Source organism: Dipodomys ordii, unplaced genomic scaffold (assembly GCF_000151885.1).
Source record: "Dipodomys ordii isolate 6190 unplaced genomic scaffold, Dord_2.0 Scaffold9, whole genome shotgun sequence".
NCBI lineage: Eukaryota > Metazoa > Chordata > Mammalia > Rodentia > Heteromyidae > Dipodomys > Dipodomys ordii.
This window is the reverse complement of record NW_012267225.1, coordinates 29587649-29601066: the sequence shown is the minus strand read 5'-3', so window position 1 is coordinate 29601066 and position 13418 is coordinate 29587649. Positions and strand designations below refer to the sequence as shown.

At 37.9% G+C, this 13418-nt stretch overlaps 1 protein-coding gene across 1 annotated transcript in view; it reads left to right on the top strand.

Moving 5' to 3' along the window:
* Armc1 (armadillo repeat containing 1) overlaps positions 1-2305 on the top strand; it is a 23082-nt gene extending 20777 nt beyond the window's left edge. Inside the window, exon 5 of the mRNA XM_013009409.1 lies at positions 92-2305. Coding sequence (XP_012864863.1) covers positions 92-283 — 192 coding nt within the window. The 3' untranslated portion in view covers positions 284-2305. The remainder of the gene's footprint in view (positions 1-91) is intronic.
* Positions 2306-13418: the final 11113 nt, after the last annotated feature.

Sequence of the window (13418 nt, the reverse complement as noted above, 5' to 3'; positions counted from 1 at the left end):
TGTGTGTGTGTGTGTGTGTGTGTGTGTGTGTGTGTTTTGTGTGTGTCACATTAAGTTGATTTTATAATAGCTTCTAACATCTCTATATCAGATGCTAGTCCCATTCCAAGATACTCCTGTGGAAGTAGAAGAGAATACAGAGCTGCCGGACTACCTGCCTGAGGATGAGAGTCCCACAAAGGAGCAGGACAAAGCAGTATCCCGAGTTGGCTCACACCCAGAAGGTGGAGCTAGCTGGTTAAGCACAGCAGCAAACTTTTTATCCAGATCATTTTACTGGTGACTTCAACTTCAGTTTGGGGCTCAAGGACTGTCTGAACCAACAAGGGTCCAGTTTTCCATTGTTGTGGTGAACTGTCAAGTGCAATTTGCAATAAGTTATCATGAAAAGTTTTTAGATTACAAAATTGCGTATGCTGCATTTTACATTTTATCCCACTGAGTGGTAAAAAGAAAAAGTCGGAGGCTACAGGTGAAATATGTTTATGAAGGTATTTTGGTTTTGTCTTCCTTTGTTTAATTGCCTCACGTTTATAAATGCAAAACATGGGTCCACTGTTAATACCAAACCTGTATGTGCAGCTTTATATTTTATTTTACATGAAGCATGTAATTAGGAAGACTCATTTCTCCTCAAGCCTCAGGATCTTTCTGAAGAGAAGTTTTATCAGAGCTCAAGTTGTGCATGAATTACTGAACATTTTTCTCTGTTTTTCTTCATGAATGGTACATGCTTTGGTATTCTTCACTGAAAGTTGAAAACATTTCTTACCCTTCCTTTCCCCAATACCTATCCATCTGTGCCTTTTTTATTTTGTCAACCATGTTTATAGAAAGGACATTACTAATGACATTTTGCAAATTGAAATATGTTTGATCTTAACAGTCCCTTAAAAAACAACTCTACAAAAAAAATCTTTGCAATCTTATTAATTCTAATTTTAATAAGGTTAACAAAGAAACAGTTAAGAAGGAGGAAACCTGTAGTAGCAAAGTGCTTTTGGAACTGTTTGAATGTGACCAATTGGTTCTAGTTGACTCCTGTTCACTTTGGTTTATATCAGCTCTTGAGTATGAAGTCCACCATGTTATTGTAAGTGCTCTCTTGACCTTTGTGATTACATACTAGGTCCTACTAGAAGAAAATAATAGAAGCAAAGAACTGACAGACTTGAAAAAAGAAAACAAAAATGCCTATAAAGCCATAGTGCCACTCTTGGTAGAGTCTGACTATAAAATACAAATTACCTGGCAGCAGCCAGTTCAATAAGTGTTTCTCTACATTGCCTTTTGTGATTTATTACGAAAATACTGCAGTTGTACTGAATGAAAAAAAAGATCCAAATTATTGCTTATAAGGAAATCAGCATTGGTCATTTAATCTTGTTTCTCATGTCTAAATCAGAAAACTACTTCAGTGAAGGTAAGAAACAACTTTCTCGCTATGTATGTATGTACACACACAGACACATACACACACACACAGACACACACACACACACACACACACACACACACGTGGGGTATTTTTTCCTGATAAGTCAGAGCAAATCACATGTAAGTAATGCTTTGTTACAAGTTATAAAATATTTGACAGCTAAGATTTTTTTTTTTGGAAACTTGGCTAAATCCAGATATGTTTTAATTTTAAAAACTAATAGGGAAAAATTGAAACTCATTTTCATCACCATGTACAGCTGCTATTTTACTACTTGGAAATGTGAAGTGAAAATTGGACCCTGGAGGGTTTCTTTGCTTCTCTTTTAGAGAAAATTTAAAGCATCCAGTGTTACTGGAGAAAAGTAATTGTAAAATATTATCATCAATAAGAATCTTGAGTTCACTAATGTTTGATCTTCTGAAGGGAGAGTTATTGAGGGTCTCAAGAACAATATTTTTTTCATGTGTCTGGTCTCTAATTCAAGTGATACGCACAAACGAAATATAAGCTTTCAGGGCACATACTGCTTTAAATGCATAGTACTACTTGCTGCCAGACCAGATGTATTGGAAAAACAAAACCACCTCCTTTCTATAACCATTAAAGTGATGTTTACTTTCTGTTTTAACAAGTTTTTATTTTATCTTGCCACACATCTGCTTATTTAAAAAAAAACAACAAACTATAACCTTTTGGTAGTAATGGTTAAGTACAAGTAGGCATTTCAGCTTGATGTTTATGTGTTCTGATTCTAAGTGTTTTTTTCCCCCAGGTCTTATAGAGCAGTTAAGGCAACTATAATGGCATTTTTTGAAATATATTGTAAAATAAAAGGTAACATATTAAAAGCTAAATGGATATTCATTCTTGTGGTATCTACATTATTGGTCACTCTTAATTTTTTTCCCCCGTTTTCTTTCAGTACTGAGAATCCAATTCAGGGACTTAGGAATGTTTGGCAAGTTCTTTTAGCATTCAGTCTCCAGTCCAGTGATTATACTCTTAAACTTATTTTTGTGAGGTGTTTTGTTTTTTTTTTAATGAGTCTTGCTATATCCCATGTTAGCCTCAAACTCAAAATCCTCTTTGCCTCAAGTCTCCCTAGTGCTAGAGTTTCAAGTCTGTTTCACCATGCCTACCTGACTCTTAAGCTTGTATATACACATACTGCCCAATCACTCTATCAGTTCCTTGCAGTGGAATACCAGTTTCCATGCATCTTTCATCTTTTCCCAGCACTACATCTTCCTCCCCCTTTCTCCTTCCCTTTCCTTCCCTCCTTTCCTTCCTCCCCTTTGATCTGCAGAGGATTAGATGCTCTGAGCCTGAACCTATGCTCATTTTGTAACACTCAACACATAATGTTATAAAATTGGGTATACATTAGTGTCTACCAATTTGAGAACATAACCTTTTCTATATTAACATTGTAACTCTATATGACTAGCTAAGTAATTGTGGGGGGGGGCAAATGAACAAAAGTGTTTAAAAATAAATGGGACCTACTAATCAGCAAAGGCAAAAGCAAAAATGTTCAGTTATATGTGCATGCTTGTTTCTATTATTATTGTTTAATATTTAACAAATTCATTTATTTTATCTGTGTGTGTGCATGTGCCCTTGCACTCCTCCTGCCCCCCCCGCCCCCCCCATCCTTTTCCCTCATCCTGGGACTTGAAATCAGGGTCAGGCTGCTGTTCCTGAGCTTCTGTGCTCATGGCTAGCACTTGTCACTTGAGCTACAGCCCCACTCTGGCTATTTGGAAGTTAATCAGAGATAAGAGTCTTATGGACTTTATGGCAAGGGGTTGGCTTGGAACCTTCATCCTCAGATTTCTGAGTAGCTATGATTACAGGCATCAGCCACCAGTGCCAGATGTTTTGTTATTTGGTTTTGTGTGTGTTTGTGAGAAAGGAGCATAATGTTTGCTCCATTAAATGAAGATAGGATGAACTCATTCTTAATTCTAATTTTCTGTGTAGTACTGGGGTTAGAAGAACACAGGACCTATGTATGCTGTCCCTTAGTACTTTTGCTCAGAGTGGGTGAATTGAGCCACATCTCTGATTCTGGCTTTTTGTTAATTAATTGAAGATAAGTTTCATGGACTTTCTTGCCTGGGACTAGCTTCAAACTTAGGTTTTTATATCTTAACTTCCTGAGTAGCGAAGATTACAAGCTTGAGCCATCTGTGCTGGTTTCCCTGATTTTTTTTTTTTTTGTCTGTCATGGGGAAATGCTTGACTGGAGTGGAGAGAGATTTTCAACAGCAGTATCATAGTGTCATTTGGCAAAACGTGTTGTAAGGAGATACTCCCAATATTCTGAGTCAGTAGCTACACTGATGGTGTAACTGACCTGAGAGACATAAGGAGAGTATGATTGTGGGAATGCTCTTTGTATACTTAATAACATTAAGAAAATATAATAGAATTGTGGGTCAGTTGAAAATAGGAGACCAGGGACGTGTGTCTTAAGAAGGCGAGCCAGGTGCTGGTGGCTCACGCCACTTAGCTACGCAGGAGGCTGAGATCTGAGGATCACGGTCCAAAGCCACCCCGGGCATGAAAGTCCATGAGACTCTTATCTCCAATAAACCACCAGAAAACTGGAAGTGGCGCTGTGACTCAAGTGGTAGAGTGCTTGCCTTGAGCTGAAGAGCTGAGGGACAGTGCCCAGGCCCAGAGTTCAAGCCCCCACAACCGACAAAAAAAAAAAGAGGGAGAGACTGAAATATTTGTGTTGGTGGAATGGGTCCAAGAGAGAGAGGAGATAGAAAAAACAAACAATAGTTGATGTAGGATGAGATTCAGAAGCAAAAGATATCCCAGATAGGGGTGGGAAGACTGGCCTTTGGTAGATGAACTCCATTTGTCTCTCCTTATGGCAGAAAGACGCCTTTCTGGATTGAAATTGTAATATTTCTTGTATTTTTAAATTCATTATTGATTTTTTTCATAGCACTCTTAAGGAAAGTTGAATTAGTTTATATCTTAGGGCTATTTAAAATTAATCAGTTTAGTCACTAGTACTTTTTCTTTTGGCATGAATGAGGTCATTTCAGGAAAGATCTTCACACTACTACATTGCTTCCTTAGGTCTTTTCATCTGATCCCCATTGGTCTTTATAGTGGGTCTCAGCCTTGGGTTCACAACAGAATGATGCTTTTAATAAATAGTACTGTCTGTGTCTCACTCAAGGGAGTTAAGCCAGAGTCTTTGGGGATGGATGGAGCCCTTTATTTTCTAACCACATTTGAGTAGTATACAACCAAGGTTGAGGATGCCAACTTAGTTTTGATACTTCCAAATCTAATGGTGCTCTGCAATCTTATAAATTCAGTAGATTTATTTCCTCCAACCTACTACTACAAATATTTAAAACAAAACTTGTATATAAGACTTTGATAGTTAATTGGCTGTCTTTGCTACTTCTGTATTTTTTGAGCTCTGTTTGGTTGTTGGTGCCCTCATTTTGTTCTTGGGCTTATGTGTGATGTACTTCACATTATAAATGTGGCTTTCTTCTAACATTTAACACAGCGCTGGTTTTTAACCTTGAAATTATTTTAGTGTATATATGAACATTTATATACATGTATGTATATTCATGTGCATGAGTATGTCTTTTAGGACTACTTCCCATATATGAACAGAAACATATATTTGACTTTCAGGCTTGTCTTGCTCAACATGTCCTTCAGTTCCATTTTTCTTCAAATGGCATGATATCATTTTTCCTTGTGATTGTGTAAATTCCATGGTATATATGTACCATCCTTCCTCATCCATTCATTTGTGTTGGGTGTTTTGCTTGATTCCACAGGTTAGCTAGTATGAACAGTGCTGCAATAAACACAGACACATGATTTATTATGCTTCTTTTGATAATGCCCAATAGTGGTATGGCGTGGTAGATGAAATTTCAGATTTTTTAGCAACCTCCACCCTAATTTCCATAATGGCTTGCACTAGCAGTATATAAGAAGGATTCCTTTCCCCAATCCTTGCCAGCATTTGTTGTTTATTTTCTTGATGATTGCCATTCTGAGTGGGGTGAGATGGAATCTTAGTGTGGTTTTGACTTGCATTTCCTTTATGGACAAGGGTGTTGAACACTTCTTCATGTACTTATTAGCAATTTGTATTTCTTCTTCTGAAGACTGTCAATTCACTTGTTCACTAATTAATTAGATTATTTCTTTTCATGTTTAATTTTTTTACCTCTTTGTATATTCTGAGTATCAATCCTTTTTCTGCTCAATAGCTCAAAATTTTTTTTTCTCTCTTCATGTATCTCCTCTTTGTTCTGTTAATTGTTTCTTTTGCTGGGCAGAAAATTTTAATTTTATTCAATTCCATTTGTTAATTCTTGCTCTTGTTTTTTGGGCAGTTAGAGTCCTATTCAAATAAATTACTTGGGCCTATAAATTCCAGGTTTTTCTATGTGCTTTCCTATACTAGATTTAAAGTTTTAAGTCTTACTTTGAGCTCATTGATCTGTTTGGAGTTGATTTTCTCCAAGGCAATGAGTCCACTTTCAGTCTCCTGTAAGTGGATAACTAATTTTTCTCTGCACCATTTATGTAGTTTTTGGCTCTTTTGTTAAAAATTAGATAGCTCTAGTTGTGTGTGTTTTGTTCCTAGATCATCTAGTCCATTGGTCTTAAGGTCTGTTACTTTTTGTTACTATGGTTCTGTAATATAATTTGGAGTCTGGTATTGTGATACTCCAACATTGCTCTCCTCCCCCCCCCCCAAAAAAAAAATTGCTCTTGCTACTTGGGGACTGACATGCTTCTGTATGAATTTTTGGACTGATTTTTCTATTTTAGCCTTGAATAATATTCTAAAATTAAGTACACCAACAACACATACACTCTAAAATGGTTGAATTAGCCAGAATCTAGACATAATCGAAGTAAAAAAATATTGATTTAAAAGGCAAGACTATAACTCAACAATTTTTTAAGTTCTTTCTGGGCAAGATGCTTAGAATTATATAATTGAAAATATTTGATAACATAGACATAATATTTTATTTTATTTATTTATTTATTTTTGGGTCTGGTCGTGGGGCCTGAACTCTGGGCCTGAGCGCTGTCCCTCAGCTCTTCAGCTCAAGGCTAGCACTGTACCACTTGAGCCACAGCGCCACTTCCAGCTTTTTTCTTTTTGCTTATGTGATGCTGAGGAATCAAACCCAGGGCCTCATGCATGCAAGGCAAGCGCTCTACCACTGAGCCACCTTCCCAGCCCCAAGAAATAATATTTTAAAGCTAGCAACCAATCAAAATCCATGAGTAAGAATTTAGAGGTATGGTTCAGTTGTTAGAGCACCAGCCAGTGAGTACCAAATTTCAGTCCTAGTCTTGGACCAAAAACAAAAAACAAAAATCATGAGTAAGCCAGGTGCCAGTGGCTCATGACTATAATGCTAGCTCCTGGAGGCTGAGATCTGAGGATCACAGTTTGAAGGCAGCCCGGGTAGGAAAGATTGTGAAAGTCTTATCTCCAATTAACCACCAAAAGGCTGGAGGTAAAGCTGTAGCTCAGGTGGTAGAGCACTAGCATTGAGTAGAGGAAGCTGAGCGATAGTACCCAGGTTCAAGCCCCCAGCACTGACACAAAAAAGCAAAGTAGTTGCAGTAAACTTGTATTATTGTTTGCTATCTTATATAGGTTCCAGTCTATTACACAAACAAAATTGTGTTGGATTATACATGTTGGCTAGTAGATATTTCTTGCATATTTATAAGTTATATTAATCTTAAATGCTAGAAACAAAATCATTAATAGAAAAGCACTGATTTTATACACACTGTAGCAAGTTATTGCTGTTTTTTCACCTGCTTCTGAGGAATGCATTGGATGTGTCTATAAGTGATTGTGTTCATATATAACAATTATGAGCACTTACTATAGAGAAATGTTCTTGACTGTAATTTCAGATGCCTACAATTTTCAAAACAATGAAGGCACATAACCGACTATAAAATGGAAATAGCAACCATTCGAGATAGTTGAACATTTATTGTGTCATTTACGGAGGCAATCTCACTATTAAAGTAAATGTAGTCAGAGTATGTGCTTTTCAGAATTCAGGTATCTATAATGTATATTACAGTTTGTAAGTAAGAAATACATGAGTATAGTAGATATGTCTTTATTTTTAATACAAGTTTATATATAGCAAGGATGCTTTGCCTGCTTGCAAGGAATGGTTCCAAATGTAATGAGATTTTACAATTAGTTATGAAATTTCACCTTAAAAATTAACTATTGAAAACAGGTTGGTTCTACACCTTTTTAGATTTCAGATTCACATGCATTTTAATGGATGACTCTTAGCAGTCTTCATTGGTTAAGGCGTTCTGGCTTATAGTTCTTACATGTAATTGGATAGGGGCTCTGCAGTGTACTATTAAGATAAGCATAAGCCTAGCAACTTTCAAAAAGTAAGTCTAAAGCTAATATGTAAATGTTCATGCTGTGCAAAATTAATATTGATAAATATGAAGCACTTTACAGGAAGATTCTGCATGAATATATAAAATTTAGAAGTAGTATACACAGATTTTCACTTACATTTTTTTTGGGGTGGGGGTCCGGTCATAGGGCCTGAACTCTGGGCCTGGGCGCTGTCCCTCAGCTCTTCAGCTCAAGGCTAACGCTCTACCACTTGAGCCACAGCACCATTTCTGGCTTTTTTCTTTTTGCTTATGTGGTGCTGAGGATTCGAACCCAGGGCCTCATGCATGCAAGGCAAACGCTCTACCACTGAGACACCTTCCCAGCCCCTCACTTACATTTTACTGTCAGGTTGAATAGAGAGCAATCTACCGTGTAGTCATTGGATGAGTGGTGAGGTACAGGATAGGGAGAAAGAAGAAGTATAATACTTGAGTTTTGGAAGTGGAGGTATGGCTCAAGTGGTAGAGAGCCAGCCTTGAGCGAAAAAGTCAAGTGAGAGTGTAAGACCCTGAGTTCAAGCCCCAGTACTGACACACACAAAGTAATAGTATTTTTTTTTTTTTTCCAAACTTGGGGCTTGAACTCAGGGCCTGGGCATTGTCTCTGAGCTTCTTTTGTTCAAGGCTAGCAATCTAGTACTTGAGCCACAGCACCACTTTTGGCATTTTCTTTTTATGTGGTTCCGAGGAATCGAAACCAGGGGCTTCATTCATGCTAGGCAAACACTCTACCACTAAGCCACATCCCCAAAATAATTCTTAACTTTAGAGTTTTGGTTCAGACACTTCTTTAACTTAAATGAGCACAGTTTCTGTGGATTATTATTGGAGTTCAAGCTAAAATCTTACACTGAATTTATCTCATCTCCTAAAGACCTAATCCATTAAACTTGGTATCTTTCCCAACTTTGTCCAAGACTGTTATCCTGTTGATATCAGAGATGCTTGTAGGGGATATAGGTAGAGAGAGTTTCAGAAATGTCTGGGGATACAATGATGCTTCGTGCCCATATGTGAGTATAATCCTAGTAACTGTAACAGGAAGGGACTGTTGGCATTTACTTTCAGTGAATCATTGATGTTGAAAATTAGCCTGCCAAAATGTGAGTAGGTCAACACTGGCAATTCAGTGAGTGCATACAACTAATAAGACCACAACTTTACTGGTCAATAAAAAAGGTAAATTTAGATCTGATGTTTTACATCAGACTCACGATTTTTTAAAAATTAAGACAAAATACTCATGTTATATGTTTACTAAATTTCTAAGAAAAATTGCTACTAGGAAATCTTGAAGTCCTTAATTGCTAGTGGTAGATGTTTCTTTTAGTAATTGTCAGATGATCTACTGCAATGTGGGCTGGTCAGTCCAAAAACTCCTCTCTTAAAAGCATTAAACATCAGAAATAATTACATTTATTAAGTTATGATATGTGAGTAAATAAATTCCTTCTATCAATTTAGAATTTGGGGGGTACTGGTGCTTGGAACTCAGGATCTTATACTTGTTCAGCAGGCACTCTACCCCTTGGGGCACAAACTCTTTTTTGGTTTTAGGTTATTTTTCAGATAGTTTCATGTTTCCCCTGGACTAGCCTTAGACTGGGTTCTCCAAACTATGGTTTCTAACACTGAGCTTAATTTTGAAAAAAAATTTTTTTCTTAATTAAAATGTTTGTGAATCTCAGTAGCTTCCTTCCCACCAACCCCCACCAACCCTCATCACTGTCTCCAAAGTGTCTTTTCCTATGTAACTCAGGCTAGTCTCAAACTTGGAACCTTCCTGACTCAAATTATAGGTGTGTGCCTCTCTGTCTAGCAAAACTATTATCCTTTTTCTGTGTAAAAGCAGAAGTGAAATTCGGGTTGGTTACTTGACCTTTACCTTAGATTAATAATACTGTAAGGGAAAGCACAGTTGTAGTAGGAAAGACTTTTTAAAACTTATTTTTGCAAGGTAGATAGGTACACATTTCTGTAGGATAGATACACATTGCTAAAATAATAGAATTTATATTTCCCAGGCTGTTGTTTTGGTCACTGACTGCTTTGCCTTCTCCTGTTTTGGATTTAATGTCAGCAGCTAAAATAATAATACAGCAACTATTTTGTATACTTTTCATTCTTCTACAATATTCTCACTGAAGTTAGCTTTTGATCCAGTTGTTAGGAAAATGAGAAAAATTATTCATTTGACTTCTTGAGTCAAGAGACCTCATTTACTGGTCAGCTCTGGTCTCATTGCTACCTGACTTAATCATACTCTTCATTTTCTTATGCAAAATAAGACTGATAACCACTTTGATTTGTTTGAGGCTTAGCTTAGACATTTTTAAATTGAATGCATGCTTTTGATTTACTAATCTCAAAATAATATTAGCTATATAGCCACTTTTCTAGTAACATTTTTATGTGAACCTACCATGAAGAATATGGCTTAAAACCATCTTTGTCATTTCTAAGGGCTTGGTATTTGGTATTTATAGGAAACAAAGATGGAGCCTTAAAGCGACAGCTTGTTTTGTTGCCTTTGTGGAGGGAAGTTGCCCATGGCAGCTTTCCCCATGTTTCTCCTTGTTGTGGATTACAGCCAGGGCCACAACTCTTCAGAAATCAGAGATGGTAAATGGTAACAGCTCTCTCAGCCTAGATTATTTGCCACTAAAAAGTCCTGCTAACAACAGAGATAACTTGTAAACTACTAATGCTGGTAGTGATGCTGATATTTTAAAATATCCCTTTGTTTATAAATTTAGCTGAGGTTTTCTGTTACTTGTAATGTCGGCATAGCAATGCAGAAATTGGTACCAGGAGGATATGAACTATTTGAAGGTATTTATTGGTATTTTCATAATCTGAGTGGGAGACCCAGATAATGCACATTCAGATTTTTGGAATCTGTATATGTTGGGCCTGAGAGAAAGTTTGAAACTGGGCATCTGTGACTCATGCCTAATACTGGCTACTTGCGAGACTGAGATCCAGAGGATCTTGGTACAAGTGAGATGAGCACCAGGCAGAAAAGTCCAAGAAACTCCATTTTCAAAATATCCAGTAAGAAGCCAGGGTGGAGGCATGGCTCAAGTGGTAGAGAGACAGCCATGAGCAAGCAAGCAAGCCCCGTAAGAGAATGAATGACTAAATGAGAAACAGAATTTAAGTTACGTAGTCCCTGCTGCCTCCCCAGTTTTTCTCAAGCATATTTCCCAGAGTAAGTGTTGAAGGAGGCAGTATTCTGCTGTTCCCTCAGTTGCTCAGGGTTTCTTTGTGCCTTGCAGTGTGAGTTCACTGTGCAGAGTGTGATTCTAGTGTTTAAAGATAAGTGTTTTTTTTTATACAAGATGGCTTCAAATTCAAGCCAACTACTTCATCTGGTGCTCACTCAAAGAATGAGCCATCTGTTGGAACAGTGAAAGAAAAACTGGCTGTGTTGGACATATTGAGAATCTGTCTCCAACATAGGCTGTAAATGTTGTATACTGTATTTTAAAGGTGACTTTGATTTCTAAGCATAATTTGGACTTTGAGATTTTTTCCCTTGTGTTTATAATGCTATGTAACAGCTCTATTATAATAAATGCTACAACTTTTCATTTTCCTTTGTCACTAGATAATATTGATACTTGCAATCATTTTTAATCTTCCAAGGTCTGTAGAGCCAGCTTAAAAATACCTTTTCATTAAGGTCATTAAAATAGTGACATGAATATAAAACTGTGTTTTGTGCAAATATTTAAAAAGTTTGTGTGAAATGAATGTCACATGCAAAGTCAAGACCATTATGAAATTAAAATAAATCCAAATCATGTCACAGCCTTAGATTATTGCTACCTGTGATCAGTCATCCTCTGTCCAGTCCAGGAGGCTATGTTGTCAGGGTTGTCTGTGAGCTTAAAGGTGAGGCTTTAAAGCAGAGATAGCAAACTTTCTGAAAAGGTTATCAAGCTACTCAGTTCTGCAGTTTTACTGAAAAAGCAAGCATAGATAACATGAATAGCCAGCATGATGGCTCACATCTGTAACAGTACTCGGATAATAGAGATGGGAGAATCACAATTCAAAGCTAGACCATCTCAGCAACAATAACAAGAGCTGGGCATGATGGTTCCATACTTGGAACCTTAGCTAGACAGAAGTCATAAGTAGGATGATCCAAGTCCAGACAAGGGCAAAAAATCTGGAGATTCTACCTGAAAAAAACTAAAGCAAAGAGACCTGAAGGTATGGCTCAAGTGGAAGAGCACCAAGCAGGGGGTAGGCTCACAGAGGAAGTCCTAACCCCAGTACTGTGTGGGGAAAAAAATTAGGTGTGGGTGGCTCAAGACTAATTCTAGCTACTTTGGAAGTAGAGAGTGGGAAATTGTAGCTCAAGTCAAGCCTGGGTATAAAAGTTTTCAAAACTCCATCTCATCCAATAGTTGATAGTGTGAGATACCAAAAACCTGCCACACCTGAACTGGGTTGTTTTTTGGTATTGTATAATGAGTCCATGGACAAAGAGAAACAAAATGGCAAGACTTTATTGAAATAAAGGCTAAGCAGGGCTCCCAGGATGGGAGACCTGCTGGGCTGGCCTTGAGAAGGTATGTCTGGGTGAATGTTATGTTAGGGCCACATCAATCCCGAAACCCTATCAGAGGCTCTTGAAGCCCTGTACACATTCTTCCTCAGCACTTTAGCCTCTAATTGGGTGCCTTCCAGGTACATACCTCTGGGGTTCAATCAGGCTACTCTTCATGTGCAAGTCTTTCCTGGGGGCAATGGGCCATGATGCAATGCCCAGGGGCCTGCATACACGATTGCTCAAGGCCATGGTGAGGAATGCTGAACCTCTATACTAAGTGAGTCTTTGCCCTGACTGTGTAGCTGAGCCAGGCTCTTTTTCTGCTCTCAAAATCCCACAGGTTAATGGTGAAGTTCTACAAGATCGCCCCCACTTCAGCTGTCGGTCAGAAATCCCAGGATGTGACCTGGGCTTCTGCCCAATTGCCTGTATATTGAGTTAGCCCTTACCTTTCTATCAGGTTTAATTAATTTCCTAGGACAGCTCATAAAACTCAGGGAAACACAATTTTATTATATTAATAACATATTTAATAGAGGATACAGATGAAAAGGCAGATGAAGAGAAACAATGGGCAAAGTCTGGAAGAATCAGAGTTGTCCCTTAAAAGTGAGGTGTTGCTGTCTTCTTGCCACATGGCTGTGCTTTTTAACCCATAAGCCCTCTAAAACATCTTTTTGGGGCTTTATGAAGGGGGCTTTAAGTGGGTATGATTTGATGAAGAAATGACAGGTTGCATTTGACCCACTGGCTGCTGGTAGCTAGAAATGATGGTGTAGGCAGTGGTTCTTAAAGTGTTATCCCTACCAGCAGGTTAGGCAACGTTAGGAAACTCATTAGCAATGTACTCATGTTCAAAGCAGATTCTCAGAAGTCCCCTCTCTCACTCCTACTCACCCTGCTGCTGAGTCCGAAACTCTGGGGAGGTGATCTGGCAAT